Genomic DNA, 15,579 nt, shown 5'->3' with positions numbered 1-15,579 from the left:
CAGAGGAAGATGGCGGCCGGCGCATGCGCTAATCAACACTGCCCCGCCTCCCGGCCTGCCCCGCGCGGGCGGGGGAGGCGGGGCCCGCTCCGCGCAGGCCCCTCCCGCCGCGTGACGTCGGCAGCATGACAGCATGTAGGGGCGGCAGCGCGCCCCAACTAGCGCCGGGCGCGGTGGCGCACGCCTGTAGTCCCAGCTACTCGGGAGGCTGAGCCCGCCGGATCGCTTGAGCCCAGGAGTTCTGGGCTGCAGTGCGCTATGCCGAGCGGGCGTCCGCGCTAAGGCCGCCATCAATATGGTGAGCCCCGGGGAGCCGGGGGACACCAGGTTGACTAAGGAGGGGTGAACCGGCCCAGGTCGGAGACGGAGCAGGTCAAAGCTCCCGTGACGGTCAGTAGCGGGATCGCGCCTGTGAATAGCCACTGCAGCGTAGCCTGGGCAACACAGAGAGACGCGGGCTCCTTTTGCACGCGCACCACACCACTACCGCCTCCTGCCGGCCACGCCACGCCGCTCCTGCGCCCGCCGCACTGCCTCCTACTGGCGGCCGGCGGCGCCCGGTGCGCCGGCACCAGTTTTTAAAAATGAAATGGCTTTGTAAAAGTTCCATGATCGAGCGGGTCTTAAAAACCAAAGTCCTGCCAGTACCATTAATTGGTTTAGTGCTGGGCTTAGAATCACAGAATGGTTTAGGCTGGAAAAGACCTTTAAGATCATCCACTCCAACCATTAACCTACACTACCAAGTCCTCACTAAACCAATCAAGGGTAGACCAGACTGAACCATGTCCCAAAGTGCCACCTCTGCCCGTTCTCTGAACCCCTCCAGGGATGGGGACTCCACCACCTCTCTGGGCAGCCTGGTCCAGTGCTTGACTACCCCTTCCATGAAGAAATTTCTCCTAATATCCAACCTAAACCTCCCCTGGCGCAGCTTGAGCCCATTTCCTCTCATCCTCTCGCTTGTCACTTGGGAGAAGAGCCCGACCCCCCCTCCCTGCCCCCTCCTGCCAGGAGCTGCAGAGCGATGAGGTCTCCCCTCAGCCTCCTCTTCTCCAGGCTGAACACCCCCAGCTCCCTCAGCCGCTCCCCACCAGCCCTGTGCTCCAGACCCTGCCCCAGCTCCGCTGCCCTTCTCTGGACACGCTCCAGCACCCCAATGTCCTTCTTGTGCTGAGGGGCCCAAAACCGGACACAGCATTCCAGGTGCGGCCTCCCCAGCGCCGAGTGCAGGGGGACGATCCCTGCCCTGCTCCTGCTGGCCACACTGTCCCTGACACAAGCCAGGATGCTGTTGGCCTTCTTGGCCACCTGGGCACACTGCTGGCTCATGTTCAGCCGGCTGTCGACCAACACCCCCAGGTCCTTTTCGGCCAGGCAGCTTCCCAGCCACTCTTCCCCAGCTGCAGCGTTGCACGGGGTTGTTGTGACCCAAGTGCAGGACCCGGCACTCGGCCTTGCCGACCCTCACACCGCTGGCCTCGGCCCATCGGCCCAGCCTGTCCCGATCCCCCTGCAGAGCCTTCCTACCCTCCAGCACATCGACACTCCCACCCAGCTTGGTGTCATCTGCAAACTTACTGAGGGCGCACTCAATCCCCTCATCCAGATCATCGATAAAGATATTAAACAATTTCATATTAGACTTGGTAGTGTTAGGTTAACGGTTGGACTGGGTGACCTTAAAGGGCTTTTCCAACCTAAACCATTCCATGATTCTACAAAATAAACACAGCCAATACCGAAAGGATCCACTGAGGGTTGGGGTGGGTTTTTTCCCCCCTCCTGCTCTAATTGCACTTAACGCAGTGGAAACCAGCTCGCCGACGGCGGCCGTGGCGTCGCCCACCGCGTCGCAGTGGCCAAGGGCCAGATCCGCGCGCGGAGGGCTTGTCTTCCAGATCGGTTAAATTCAGTGGCGTTACCCCAATTTCGACTGCACCCGAGCCTAAAGCAGCTCCTCCCAGCTGGCGGAGATTCCCAACCTGCCCCATCTCCACCAACCAACTTCTACATTCGTGAATTCTTTTAGTCAAATTTCTCACTTTAATTAATTTCTCCATTATTTTGGCAATGCGCTTTTCATTGCTCCTGTTATTTAGCAAGCCTGACCGACCGCTACCAGAGCAGCTGGAGGGTAACGGGAGGCACGGGCATCTCAACCAAACAGCAACCACACCTCCCCGCGCACCGACGTGGCTCTTCGGGTTTCCGAACGCCCGCCACTCTCGTTTCTGGCGCTGTGACCTGAGCCTCTCCCAGCAGCAAGCCCACCCCTCAGCCGGCCCGGCCCCGCCACGCTGGGGACAGGAGGCCATGGCTGAGGCGATGCTCTGCCACTGGCAGCCATTTCTGCCGCCACTGCGCTGGGAGCACCGGGAGCGCCAGTGCCTTTGCAAATGAATCATAGACTCATGGAATCATTTACGTCGGAAAAGACCTTTAAGATCATCCAGTCCAACCATTAACCTAACACTGCCAAGCCCACCACTAAACCAGTTAAGGGGAGAGGAATCATTTCATGTTTCCTGGCTAGGTGGCTGCATTATTTATAATGAAAGTAAAAACTAGGAATCACTAAGGTTGGAAAGGATCTCTAAGATCATCCATCCAACCATCAACCCAACACCCCCTTGCCCCCTAAACCATGTCCCCAAGTGCCACCTCTGCCCATTTTTTGAACCCCTCCAGGGATGGGGACCCCACCAGCTCGGGAAGTGTTCAAAAAACGGGTAGAGGTGTGTCGGGGTTTAGCCCCAGGCAGCAGCTCAGCACCAGGCAGCCATCGCTCACTCCCCCTGCCCCGATGGGATGGGGGAGAGAATCGGAGGAGTAAGAGTGAGAAACACTCCTGGGCTGAGATCAGAACAGTTTAATAATTGAAATAAAGTAAAATGGTAATGATAATAAGAACAAGATAATAATAACAATAATAATAATGATATCCAAAGCAAGTGATGCCCAATGCAATTGCTCACCCCCCGCCGACCGATGCCCAGCCAGTCCCCAAGCAGCGATCGCTGCTCCCCGGCCAACCCCCCCAGTTTCTATACTGCCCATGACGCCGGATGTTATGGAATGGCCCTTGGGGCAGTTGGGATCAACTGTTCTGGCTGTGCCCCCTCCCAGCTTCTTGTGCCCCTGGCAGAGCAGGGGAAGCTGAAAAGTCCTTGACCGGCATAAGCAGTACTCAGCAACAACTAAACCATCAGCGTGTTATCAACATTCTTCTCCTACTAAATCCAAACCACAGCACTGTGCCTGCTACTGGGAAGAAAATTAACTCTATCCCAGCCGAAACCAGGACAGCGTGGCACTTTGGGACATGAACACGCAGAGGGATTTCTTGTAAAAATTGTATGCCTCTCTTACGCACCACAATCAGACAAATTGCCCAAAAGATTTGCCTGTGGTGCCAGAGCTGCCGCACAGAGCCGGGCACCCTGGTGAGCGGCCATGTCTGGCCGAGGCCGGGCATCCCACCCGCCCCGCGTGCCTCACAGCCCAGCGTGGGCTCCTCGCAGCTGCCAGCACGGGCACTGTGCCACCACCGCTGTCAGCCCCTGCCCACTGAGCCCAGGGGCCTTCAGGCACCAGTGTGCCCACAGGCGTGCTCCCCCGCGTCCCCTGACACATCAGGTCCCCTCAACACCCGCTGTCCCCTCAGCTCCGTCTCCTCTCACACCTGCCATCCCCTCAGCTCCCCCATGTCCCCTCAGCTCCCCCATGTCCCCTCAGCTCCTCCATGTCCCCTCACACCCGCCATCCCCTCAGCTCCTCCATGTCCCCTCACACCCGCCATCCCCTCAGCTCCTCCGTGTCCCCTCAGCTCCTCCGTGTCCCCTCACACCCACTCCCCTCACACCCACTGTCCCTTCAGTTCCATGTCCCCTCAACACCTGCCATCCCCTCAGTTCCTTCCCTGTCCTCTCACACCCACCATCCCCAGTTCCCTCTGTGTTCCCTCAGCTCCCCCGTCTCCCCTCACACCCGCTGTCCCCTCAGCTCCCCCATCTCTCCTCACACCCACCGTCCCCAGTTCCTTCCCTGTCCCCTCACACCCGCCATCCCCTCAGCTCCCTCTCCTCTCACACCTGCCATCCCCTCAGTTCCCTCCATATCCCCTCACCTCCGTATTGCCTTGCATCCACTCCCCTCACACCCACCGTCTCCTCAGTTCCGTGTCCCCTCACACCCACTGTCCCCTCAGTTCCTTCCCTGTCCCCTCACACCCACCATCCCCTCCACTCCCGTCTCCCCTCACACCCATCCCCTCAGCTCCCGTCTCCCCTCACACCTGCTCCCCTCAGCTCCCGGCTCCCCTCACACCTGCTCCCCTCAGCTGTCTCCCTTCACACCCGCTGTCCCCTCAGCTCCTGTGTCCCCTCACTCCTCCCATCCCCTCAGCCCCCCCCGTGTCCCTCAGCTCCCCCGCCATCCCCTCAGCCCCCCGTGTCCCTCAGCCCCCCCGTGCCCCTCAGCTCCCCCGTCATCCCCTCAGCCCCCCCGTGTCCCTCAGCTCCCCTGCCATCCCCTCAGTCCCCCCCGTGTCCCTCAGCCCCCACCGTGTCCCTCAGCCCCCCATCTCCTCTCAGCTCCCCCGTGTCCCTCAGCTCCCCCATCTCCCCTCAGCCCCCCATCTCCCCTCAGCCCCACCGTGTCCCTCAGCCCCCCCGCCCCGCACCCGCCGCCACCCTCGACCCTTCCCGCCGAGCCGAGCCGAGCCGAGCCGAGCCGAGCGCCTCCTGGCGGAGCTCGGGCGCACAGCGCCGCGCTGAGGGCCCCTCGCCGGGGCTGCCCGGTGCTGCCGGTGCCGCCGGTTCCGCCGGTGCCACCGCCGCCGCCGCCCTCCCTCCCCGCCCTGCGAGCCCTTCCGCCGGGCGGCCCGGCGGCCCCTGGGCCGGCGGCAGTCACGGGAGGCAGGCACGGCGGCGGTCACGGGAAGCAGGCACGGCGGCGGGCGGCTGTGCGCGGCGAGCGCGGGAGGCCCCCGGGGCGGTGCCTTCACCGCCCGCCCCTGAGCGGGCCCTGGGTGGGCGGCGGGGCGGGCGGCGATGCGGCTGCAGTGCGAGGTGGAGGTGGTCAGCCGGCTCCTGCCCACCTGCGGGCTGCGGGGCCGCGGCCGCGGCACCAGGGCCCTCCTCTCGCTCGGCCGCCCGCCCGGACGGGCGCGGAGCGGCGGCGTTTACCTCATGGTGTGCACGGCGCGGGACCGGGCCGGCGCTCGCTACAAGGTGGGGACGGCGGCGGGGGCCGGGGCGGGGGGAGCCGGGGCCGGGGCGGGCCCCCTCCTTCCCCCCGCGGCTTGCTGAGAGCCCCCGCTGTGCCCCGTAGGTGCAGGAGAACATCGAGCGGTTCTTCACCCGCTTCGTGGAGGAGGGCAAGGCCACCGTGCGCCTGCGGGAGCCCGCCGTGGACGTCTGCCTCAGCAAGGTGGGTTGCCGCGGCCGGGGGCACCGGCGAGGGGTCGGGGCCGTGGTCCCGCTCGACAGCGGGCGGCGTGTGGAGGAGGCAGGGGGGCTCGCTCGGCGGGCCCCAGGGGGTCCCTCCGTGGGGTCCCTCCGGCAAATCTGGAAAAATTCGATGATCTCTGAAGGTCCTTTCCAACCCAGAGCATTCTGCGATTCTACAAATCCACGCAGCGACCGACCGAGCCTTGTCTTCGCAGTCTTGTTTGACCTGCCGCAGGTTTGGCATCGGAGATGTAGGCGAGGCAGCGTGAACGAGCTTGGCTTTGTACGTCCTCAACAGGCTACAGCGAAAAGGGAATACGAGGGAAGTCCCTCCTTTTGTGCCAGGAAGGCTGAACCCAGCTTTTTTGCTGGGCTGTGTTCTGATTCTCCCTTCTTCCACTCAGCAGGAGCGGAAAAGTCCATTTTTCACGTCGTTCTTTGTCACTTGTTTAGAGAGAAACAACTTCTCTCATCTTTCTGATGCAGTATTTTGCTCTTTGGCCGTAAATTCTATGAAACAGTTATTGCTTATAGTCTTTTCAGTAATTTAAAAAAAAAAAAACGGAGAATGCCCTTGTCTTAGTGGACAAGCAGCGTGCCCACTGTGGTCTCAAAGCTGGAGACACATGGTATGGATCAGCGGTACAGCAACCATCTCGCCTTAATGCTTGGCTGATGGTAGGACTCACCAATATATTTATTTACAGTTCATAGGATATTTGGAAGCTGTAAAGTGTTTTTAATAATGCTAGGCTCACCAAAAAAATCACATAGTAACGTTAAATTTTTATGTTAATTTTTTTTTTCCATGCCTGTTCCAGTAATCTTTTGTAGCCTTGTAGAAGAGGAAGGCAGGATGGCTTTTCTAAAACCTTAGAGTTAGGATGCATAAATAAAAGCAAATAATACTGATTGCTTGTTTGGGAAATCATTTTGACTTTCTCTTACAACTGTGATTCTTTGGCCTGAAGGAGATTCTTTAATAATTCCAGTGAGGTCAGACTGAGCAGCTGTAATCCTGCATGGTGAAGCTTTACTCCTTCACAAGCAGAATGCTTTCTCGAAGGGCCTGTCTAAGGAGAAACGCGCAGGGTGTGTTTAAAGTGCAGCTGCAACGGGCGCTGACAGCAGTTTTGCCAGAGCAGAGTGGAGCTCGGGGCAGGCTGCAAGGTCTGCTCAAGAAACCAGGCGAATGAGTCTGTACTTGGGACGGTGACTGACTGAAAAGAAAACAAATATGACCCAGTAAGAAAGAAAAAACACTTACGGTATTGGGAATAAGACCAATAACTGAATGTAGTTGTGGTAGCCCAAGATTTTGCAGAATGTGGCACAGTGCTATGGTGAACTGGAAATACCTTGTCTGTGCAAGAGCGATGGCTGTGGGGGTAAGGAAAGCAGCCTTAACGTGATGAGAGCAGTTCACGTTACAGGGTGAAATAGAAAAGAAGTAGTATGTTTCCAATTAATTATTTTCTTGTCAGAAGCAAATGTGCTCTATCTTGCAAAAAAGAAAACTCATGCGAGTTGTGTTAGATCCAAAATATCTACATCCATTATTCCGAGCATTTCTCTTCTGTGGGAAGTTAAAAAGTTTGTCTTGGAACAAAGGTAGAAAAGCAGGGCCTGTGGTAAGAGGATCTACTAGCAGTAGAAAGTTAGAGAGGAAAGGTCTGCGTCTTAGTGCTACATCATCTAATTTAGACCCTTTATAGGGCCTGTAAGGAAACTGTGTGACATACATTCTTTCAGTGTGGGTAGTAATTTAGTTAAGAACTACATGTGTTGTTTTGTGTATGAGAAGAAAGTCCGTGACATCGTTAGACTGAAAAGGAAGTCTCAGCTGAATCTAATAAAACAAGAGTTAGAATAATGACCAGAGTTGCTCCAAGGAGGCTAGATCCTCGCTCCCCATTTCTACAATAAGGCTTGCCCTCATACTGTCAAATTTCGGGAACAAATCCACTAAATTCTTCCAAAGCCAGTGATACTGTATATTCCTCTTAGACGCTTAAACTTGGAAACTCAATTTAAGACAGCTGATAACTTTTCCATAGTGTTTTTGCTAGTCTTTCATAATTTCATTACAGAAGGGCTTCTTAATTCTCAAAGATGGACAAAAGCTTTGTAGAAAAGAGCTTTCCAGGTATGACTATACCGATTGCGTGCAACTGCCGTGCAAAACCCCACTCTTTGTACTCTGCCGGGCAGCGCAATTTGCTGCATTCAGCCACATTAAGTTGAGAAACATCCATCTGGAGCGTTCAACCCTGGAGCAAAAATAATAAAGTCACTGTGGGGTTTTTTTTTCCCTTCAGCAAGCCTGTGCCTGCTGCATTGCACGCAAGGTCTGAAATCCATGTAATAATCTCCAATTGCCTTGTCATCATTCATTTAGCTCTGAAACAAGGGACTTGTAAGGCATCAACATAGATTAACCTCTTTCCCGACGTCTTGTCTGTGGTTGAGGCTTCAGACTTGGGGCAGAAAAGTGTGTCCTGAGCTCTTCCAACTAATTCTTTGCTTTTTTCCTTAGATGTGTCTTAGTGTTTTTCTCAGCATACTCAAGGTTTCTCAACAACAAGGTTTACAGATACTACACTGCCTTTACAAAGGTATTGTGGAGGAAATTTGTCTCAAGGATCCAGAACACAAAGTACTCTTATGAAGTCATGTGAACGGCCCGTAAGCTTATTGTTAATAAATTAGAGCTTTTCGCTACAAGAAACAGGTATCTGTTGCATCTCATGCTTTGAGATCAAAGAAATACCGCCTGTAACTCAATTCTAATGTATAGTTACATATTTTACTTGTTCTTTTACAGATCTGGAGGACTTTTTCTCCTTACTTCAAATTTAGTTAGCTATTTATTACCCTTGGAAACATGACAAATCTGCCTGTAGCTCGGGGGAGTCCCATAGCTAAAATGTTTTAGTTAGACTGGCTGAGATAATGAACATTGGTGGTCTTGGATAGAAAGGTTTTTGGCATGCAGCTTCCCCGTGTCTAGAGGGTATCCCATCAGGAGCTGGAAGAATAGATGTGTATGGGATGCTTAAGGAGAACAATCGTTTTAGGTTACCGATGCAGTCAAATATGTTTGACCTTTATTGTCTTTATTTATATCACAATAGCGTCCAGAAGTCTCCAAGATCATTGCTCTGTTGTGCTTAGATGCTTATAGCGTATTATGTAAGCTAGTTCTGGACACTCCAGAATTTGGTATAAACAAATACATTCAGAAGCAAAATTGTCTTTCGGGTGCAGAAATGGGTGTCAGTAGGCTTGGGCAAGTTACAGCTGGGAACAGAGTGCAAACCTCTCGACTCTCGGAGCTGTGACAAAACTCCAAGTTCGTTCTTTTCCTGCAATGAGAGATGACTTTTACTTGTATGGATGCATCCTGGTTTTTTATTTTATAATTCACTTTATAGCTTAGTGTCTGTCAGCTGCATGTCAGCTTGAGTAGAGATTTGCTGGGAAATTTAGAAGAGAAACACTTGGTCACTCTGTTATTCGTAAAACTTAATTATATCGGTACAACAAAGGTATTGCAGCTTTCTTGACCTTTATTTAAAATACAGGTCGTCTGATAGTCCATTTATTTGACTCTCTGTCCTTACTGCCATTACGTTATGTCCCACCTAAAGCAAAATTAGTTGTTTGCAGAAGGACTGTAAATAATTATCCTCTTGTTTGATGCTGGCACAACCAACCAGAGCTGTGTGTGACCAGAAACATTTACTTAACCCGCCCTGAAGCTTTCCACCTTCCTTTATGTTAAATTTAACCTCAGCTTCTATCCTTTTCCTTCCTCGCAACTTTCAGAAATGATTGCCTCAAGTTTTAGATCTCCGATTTCCCTGTGTGTGTTTTTATAAGCTGTCCCTCTATCATGTCACAGGTCAGGAAGATCACAGTGCATCAGGCTTTTTTTTTCCTCTGTACTTTTATTTTCAGCTGTGAATTCAGTGCTTTGTTCCTTTTCTGAGTGATGCAACGGAGTTTGTTTGATCTGGATTATTCAGAGAGGTTGTAACTTCTCATTCAAATTGCATGCCGTTTGTTCTTAAATACTGTAAACAGCACGTCAACCTAATAAGCTGGAGTTGTTTCCCTTTCCCATTTCATTGCCCTGCTGAGTTAATATCTCCTGATGCATGTACAAAATAGTTCAGAAAGTGTTAGTACAAATGAGCACCAGAATAATGAACTTTTAATTCCACATTTGTGTTTTCCTGCAGGCAAATGCCAGCAATTTAAAGAATTTCCTTTCAGCTGTGAGACTGGCTCACCAAGGGACCGACATAGGAGCTCTCCCGCTCTCAGCTTTGGTACCAGCAAAGACCTCGGAAGTTGAAAAACCTAAGACAAAAATGATCATAACTTCAAGAAGGGACTATCCTCTCACCAAAAACTTTCCTTACTCCCTCGAACATCTCCAAGCCTCCTACTGCAAACTCGCTCGGATCGACATGCGTGTGCTTTGTTTGAAGAAACTCCGAAAACTAGACCTAAGTCATAATCATATTAAGCAGCTGCCAGCTACCATTGGTGACCTGATCTGTCTTCAGGAGCTTATTTTGCACGACAATCACCTGGAGTCGTTCAGTGGGGCTCTGTGCAACTCCACCCTTCAGAAATCTCTTCAGTTCTTGGACCTCAGCCAAAACAAAATTAAAGCACTTCCAATTCAGTTTTGCCAGCTGCGAGAACTCGTTAATTTAAAGCTCGATGACAATGAGTTGATTAGGTTGCCATTCAAGATTGGCCAGTTAGATCATCTACGCTTTCTGTCAGCTGCTCGAAACAAACTTCCTTTCTTGCCCAGCGACTTTAGGAAACTCTGTCTTGAGAACTTGGATCTCTTTGGAAATCCTTTTGAACAGCCTAATCCTCTTGTTCCCAACATACAACTGAAAATACCATTGACTTTATTAGAGTGTGCTGCAAGAGCAACCGTAAATTACAGGTAAGAGTAGCGTGGTAGGTACACATTGCACCTACTCCGTTTCAAACCTCTTGAGTCTAAACTTTCCTGACTTTTTTTTGTTTCCTGTCAGTGGCTATCGCTCTTCAGCTATTAAAAATCATAAGGTTAAAGTTGCTTCGAATTCCACTTGTAAAATCATCCCTTTGTTATACAGGACAACTCAGTAAATTGGTGACTTGGAAGCATTTAGAGAAAGCTCTAGGTTGAAACGTTTTTATCCACAAGATGATCCCCCGTAGCAGAATATTCATGCCCAGCCATGGGAAAAGAGAATCAGTGCTATAACCCGAACAATTCTGGCATTTTGTATTGAGGAGCTTACATGACAGTGGATTTTGTGGCACCGATTGTATTTTGTGTTGGGCTCTAACTGGAAATTGCTTTCAAACACGGTTGCCCTTCATCTTGTGCTCACCTTAAAGTACACTAAAACTGTCTGTAACACCCATTAGCCTGTCGCTGTCCCTTCCCGTGTGATAACAGTGTGTGGGCAAAAGGTTGCCTTCTGCCATACAGCTCCTAGTCACAGACGTGATCGGTCTGCCTCTGCTTGAGATGGGACCTTACGCCAGCCGAGGAGCGTTAGAAAGGTGCCATGAGGTGGCTTCGCAGAGGGCGAGTGTCGCGCTGTAGCTGGCATTACCTACTGTAGGCTTCTCCCTACCTTTGGTTTTCCTTGAGCTGTTAATTTCCTTTGGTGTTGGAGTGAGGGCGTTCTGTCTTATGCAGAGAAGCCCAGTTCTGAGGTAATTTTAAAACTATTATTTCACCAAGTGAACATTATCCTTGCCAGGCTGCTGTTTGTTATCGGTTTTTTTTTCCCCCTTCTCCCACACTGCTTACATAGCTCTGCCTGCATGCCACTGCCTGCAATCCTTCCGGTACCAGCTGCTGCTACTCCCACCCTGTTCTGGGTGGAAAAGGGAGCAAGAGGATGGAAAAGAGTCACAGGCACAGAAGGAGGGTGAGAGACAGACTTGAAGTGTTCCTAATCTACATTCTGTGCCCATTCCTGCCTTGGGGGCGGGGAGCGCCCCGTAAACCTGGGTTAATTGCTCGGAAGTCTGTGCTAAAGGTGTCCACAGGCATGCAGGGCACACCCTGGAAATGAGCTGAGCAACCAAATGTTCTGGTTCAAATCTTACCCACTTCTGACTTTGCTGATTTTATTAGAGTAATTAAACGCCACACGTCTCCTTTCCCAACTTTATATAAATTGTTTTGATATAAATATTATTAAGGCATGTTTTTTTCCTAAAGAATATAATCCCTCAACACGGGTCAGATTTTGGTGCTCAGTTACATTACCGGAGGACCTAAGGATACCTAGTCATTAACCCAGCCCTTGGCCCCCATGCAGCAGGCTTTAAAAAAAAAAAAAAAAAATCAGCATCACACAGAACAAAAAAGGCTTTCTCCTCCAGCAGTCTCAGTGAGACAAGGGGCAATGGAAGCAGTCCCCTTGCCCACCGGTCTGTGATTATTAGGAGACAGCATTGGTCAGAGCGGTACTGATTATCTAAAATGGAAAAGAAGTCAAACAAGTGGGCAACAGACATTCTGTCTGACATTCACTGGAGGTGAGAATTAATGAAGAATGAGAAACAGGAGTGATGATGGGCTGCAAAAACCTTGAGAAAGGAAGAAAACAGAAGGAGGGAAGACGCAAAAGCAACTGTTTGGAAATCAGTCTTCACAGTGGCATGCTGGGCAAGTACCGGAGCTGTGATTATGCTTGTCCTGACCGGAAAAAAGGATGTCCCAAAATTGAGGTTGTGGAAAAAAAACCCACAGGAGTCTTAGCTATGTGAATGATGGTACGTAGAAAGAATTGAGAATATGTAGGTGTAGTCGGGATGTGAGTCAGTGGGACCTATTCTGTGAGTCTCGAGTGGCAGCTGGGCACTGGTGATACCCACATTTTGAAGTTAACTTGACAAAGTACTTGAGGGAAATTATTTATTTTGTACCCCAAACACAATGCCACTCTGCTGCAAACTTAAAAAGAATTAGTGCTTGTTTCTGCCCTGAATAGCATTTTTGACATGATGGATGAAAAGAGCAGTATGTCAAAAGAACCTTAATTTATTGTCTGCAAAGTAAAAAGGCTCATTTATTGCACAAAGGTTCATTTCATCTCATGTTTCCTCTGGATACGGTGTTTTTACGCTACTACCACTTCTTCGTGTTAGAGAGTGAGGAGTAAATTGTGGGTGCCTTATCAGGCCAGGGTGAAGTACAGTGATCTTCCTGGCTTATGTGAGGGAAGAGCAGATATGTGCCTAGTTGTCTCATTATTCTTAATCTTCTTCTTAATTCTCTAATTTTCTGTTGCTGTGACACAGGCTGTTACAATTTGTGTGAACTCCCTAGTTCCTGTTGCAGCATCTTCTGGAGTCCAGGTCCTTGGTACTTAGGGGTCAGTAACGTGGTTGCATGTTTTTAGTGACTGTCTTGGAAAATGGTGTTGAATTCCTAACCAGTCCAATATTGCAAGTGGCAAAACTTCAGATTTGCCTTGCCTATGATCTCGGAAAGGCGTTTCTTCCAACTGGTACATATGGCGTGTCACTGTGTTTGAGTGACGTTGGTTAATTTTGTAGTGAATTCACACTTGCTCCTCTTGTTCAACAGAATCCCTTATGGTTGTCATCTCCTTCCTTCCCACCTCTGTGAAGATCTGGAAGTGGCTAAAACGTGCCAGTGCGGAAGTGCCTGTCTGAGCAGCTTCATTCAGATCACGGTGACCATGAATCTCCATCACGTAGCCCACACCGTGGTCCTCGTGGATAACATGGGAGGTACGGAAGCACCCATCATCTGCTACTTCTGTTCTCTAGACTGCTATTCCCAGTTCCTGGATAGGTACCTGCAGAGTAACGGGTGACCGTTATCGGGTGCAGAAGCTCTGCCTGAAATTCTGTCCGGTGACAGAAGAGCCTGAAATTGTTTTCTGCTTGTTACCCACCCGTGCTGACACAGGGCATTTGCCGTCGACAGCAAATGTCAGTCTTGCAGTGAGGGGGCACCGTCAGCCTGAGCCGGTGGCCTGACTCTCTTCCTCCACCACTAGAATCTCTCTTTGATTGGAATAAAAAGCAATGCTTAGCTTGAATGAATCTTCCTTAGAATGTATTTTGCTTTCTCTTTCCTATTACTGTGACTTTGTTTGGAGTATGGTGACAGTTTTCTTTGTTTCGTGGCGTAAGCGGTTTCTTGCTAGGAGAAGGAGGGTGAGCATATATCAGACTGCTTTGCTTGCTTACGCTTGAGGCTCTGAACTCTGCCTACAGAAGACAACTGCGTTGGCTTTATCACTGGACTGGACTCTTCCTGACTCGTTTACTGTAGAGCAACTTGGTAGGTTGCTATGAGAAGAAATTACAGTGTGAGCAGTTCAAAACTGGTCATGTAATTCCAGGTGCTTCTTTTTAAAAAGTTCTGCTACTGCATTCTCACTTCAAGCAGGGACCAGCATTGCTGGTTTTCTACCAGAGCGAATGGGTTTGGTTTTATCTCTTTGTTACACAAGAAATGTCTTTTTCTAAATATGTGACCTAAACTTTGTTTCTGAACTCTCATGTTTTAAAGATTCTTGAATTGTTCACTGTGTCAACTTATTAAATTTTTAAACCCTTCTACGTACATGTGAATTGCGTTTTCTCTAATGATTTTTTCATCCAGCATACTCTAGTGATTAGCTCCTGGCCTTTTTCCTGGTGAAGATACCGAAATACTTGAGAGTATCCGCACCCTTATTTCATGTCTTGTCAGCTGGTCCCTGGCTGGGGTATTGAAACAGCATGGAACAAAAGTCCCTTCAGAAGTCTGTAGGCATCCCATGCCCTGCAACATGTGATGGCTTGGAGGGAGCGTGTTACGCTGTTATTTTCGAAGCGGTATTGACTGTACAGGAGTGAACTGCATGTTTTGCATCTTTTCGAGTCATAGAAAAACACCCCACTGTGGCAATTCTATGTCATTTCAATCGGAAAACAAGACATCTGTAGTTACTGTGTGCAGAACTGATCTAGGCTGGGCTTCAGGTGACAGCTAGAGGCGACGTGCAGCGTGAGGAGCAGCCTGAAAGGCGGCAGCAGGCTTTGGGAGAAGGTACCTGGCTTGCAGGTATCACTTAACATCTCCTGCGTGAGCACAACTTTCATCCACGTTTTAAAAATCATCGGTTTCAAACTCTTCGCTAACCCTAATTTCACAGCAGAAATAAATATTGAAGCACTCCTACTCAAGGGCTTTGCTCTGACAAGGCCAAGAGAGGCGCTTCCCATCGGAAGAGGAACCTTTATTCTAGAAATATTGAGTGTCACTAAAACTTTCTGCTAATGTCAAAATAACTTTGACTGTGTTCTCTTCACACAGTATTTGTAAAGCAGTAACTTTTCAGCAACTACAGGAAGATTTGGATGAATCATTCCTTCTACGTTGCTCTTCAGCTACAGAGAACTTGTGAAGGAGGAAGCCAAGCGTGCCTGTTTACCTCAACACCAATCTTCGATCTTCAGAAAGCACTGCAGAGCTAACCCTGGGAGGTTTCAAATAGTCATGTGCTAACGCTGTTGTAAAGGGAGAGAGATCTCATCCTGATTGCAGCAGCCTGAAGATTACTCATTTGGGGGGAAAAAAAAAAACCTTATAGGTGGAGTGCATGATTAAGAGGAGGGAAGTGGAGTAGACACAGAAATTTGGCCTCCTGCGGGACTCCTCAGGAATTTTAGATGCAGATGCAGATGTGTGGGTGTCTGTGAGGGACTGAGAGCCTCCCAGGGGAGCCAGGTGTGCCGGGCAGAGGAGGAAACCGCACCTGCGTGGCCCAGGACATGAGCAGCCTGCCAGTGAGGCGCAGGCTGTGAAGTCCTGTCCAAGCCCCGCTGTGCTGGGAGAAGGGATCAGCTCGGGGGTTAAAAGGCAACGTGAAGAGGAGCGCAGCCTCTCTTGGCGTGAAAGGGAGGCTGTGAACTGTGGGAAAGGGCTTTTTGGATGGGAATGTTTTCCCGTCAGCTCTGCACGTACTGCTGGGGTTTTTTAATCCAGTGTTTGTACGCTGGGCTGCTGTTATCTCTGAAGTGAATGTCATCCCCAAAACTGACTTGGCTTCCCTTTAATCCTCTGAAA

The 15,579-nt window shown here is 50.5% G+C and overlaps 1 protein-coding gene across 2 annotated transcripts; it reads left to right on the top strand.

Moving 5' to 3' along the window:
* The first annotated feature begins 5,054 nt into the window (after positions 1-5,054).
* On the top strand, positions 5,055-14,087 carry LRR1 (leucine rich repeat protein 1). 2 transcript variants are annotated; one of them, XM_075712447.1, is made up of 4 exons: positions 5,055-5,234; positions 5,335-5,433; positions 9,698-10,425; positions 13,081-14,087. In XM_075712447.1, the coding sequence occupies exons 1-4, from the start codon at positions 5,055-5,057 to the stop codon at positions 13,331-13,333; spliced, it is 1,260 nt and encodes a 419-aa protein (XP_075568562.1). In that variant the 3' UTR covers positions 13,334-14,087. The 2 variants fall into 2 exon arrangements, with proteins under 2 accessions (XP_075568562.1, XP_075568563.1); XM_075712448.1 differs by lacking the exon at positions 13,081-14,087 and adding an exon at positions 11,874-12,376.
* The last annotated feature ends 1,492 nt before the right edge of the window (positions 14,088-15,579 follow it).

The sequence above is a fragment of the Pelecanus crispus genome, chromosome 6 (assembly GCF_030463565.1).
Source record: "Pelecanus crispus isolate bPelCri1 chromosome 6, bPelCri1.pri, whole genome shotgun sequence".
Lineage (NCBI taxonomy): Eukaryota > Metazoa > Chordata > Aves > Pelecaniformes > Pelecanidae > Pelecanus > Pelecanus crispus.
This window is presented reverse-complemented; position numbering and strand designations above follow the sequence as displayed.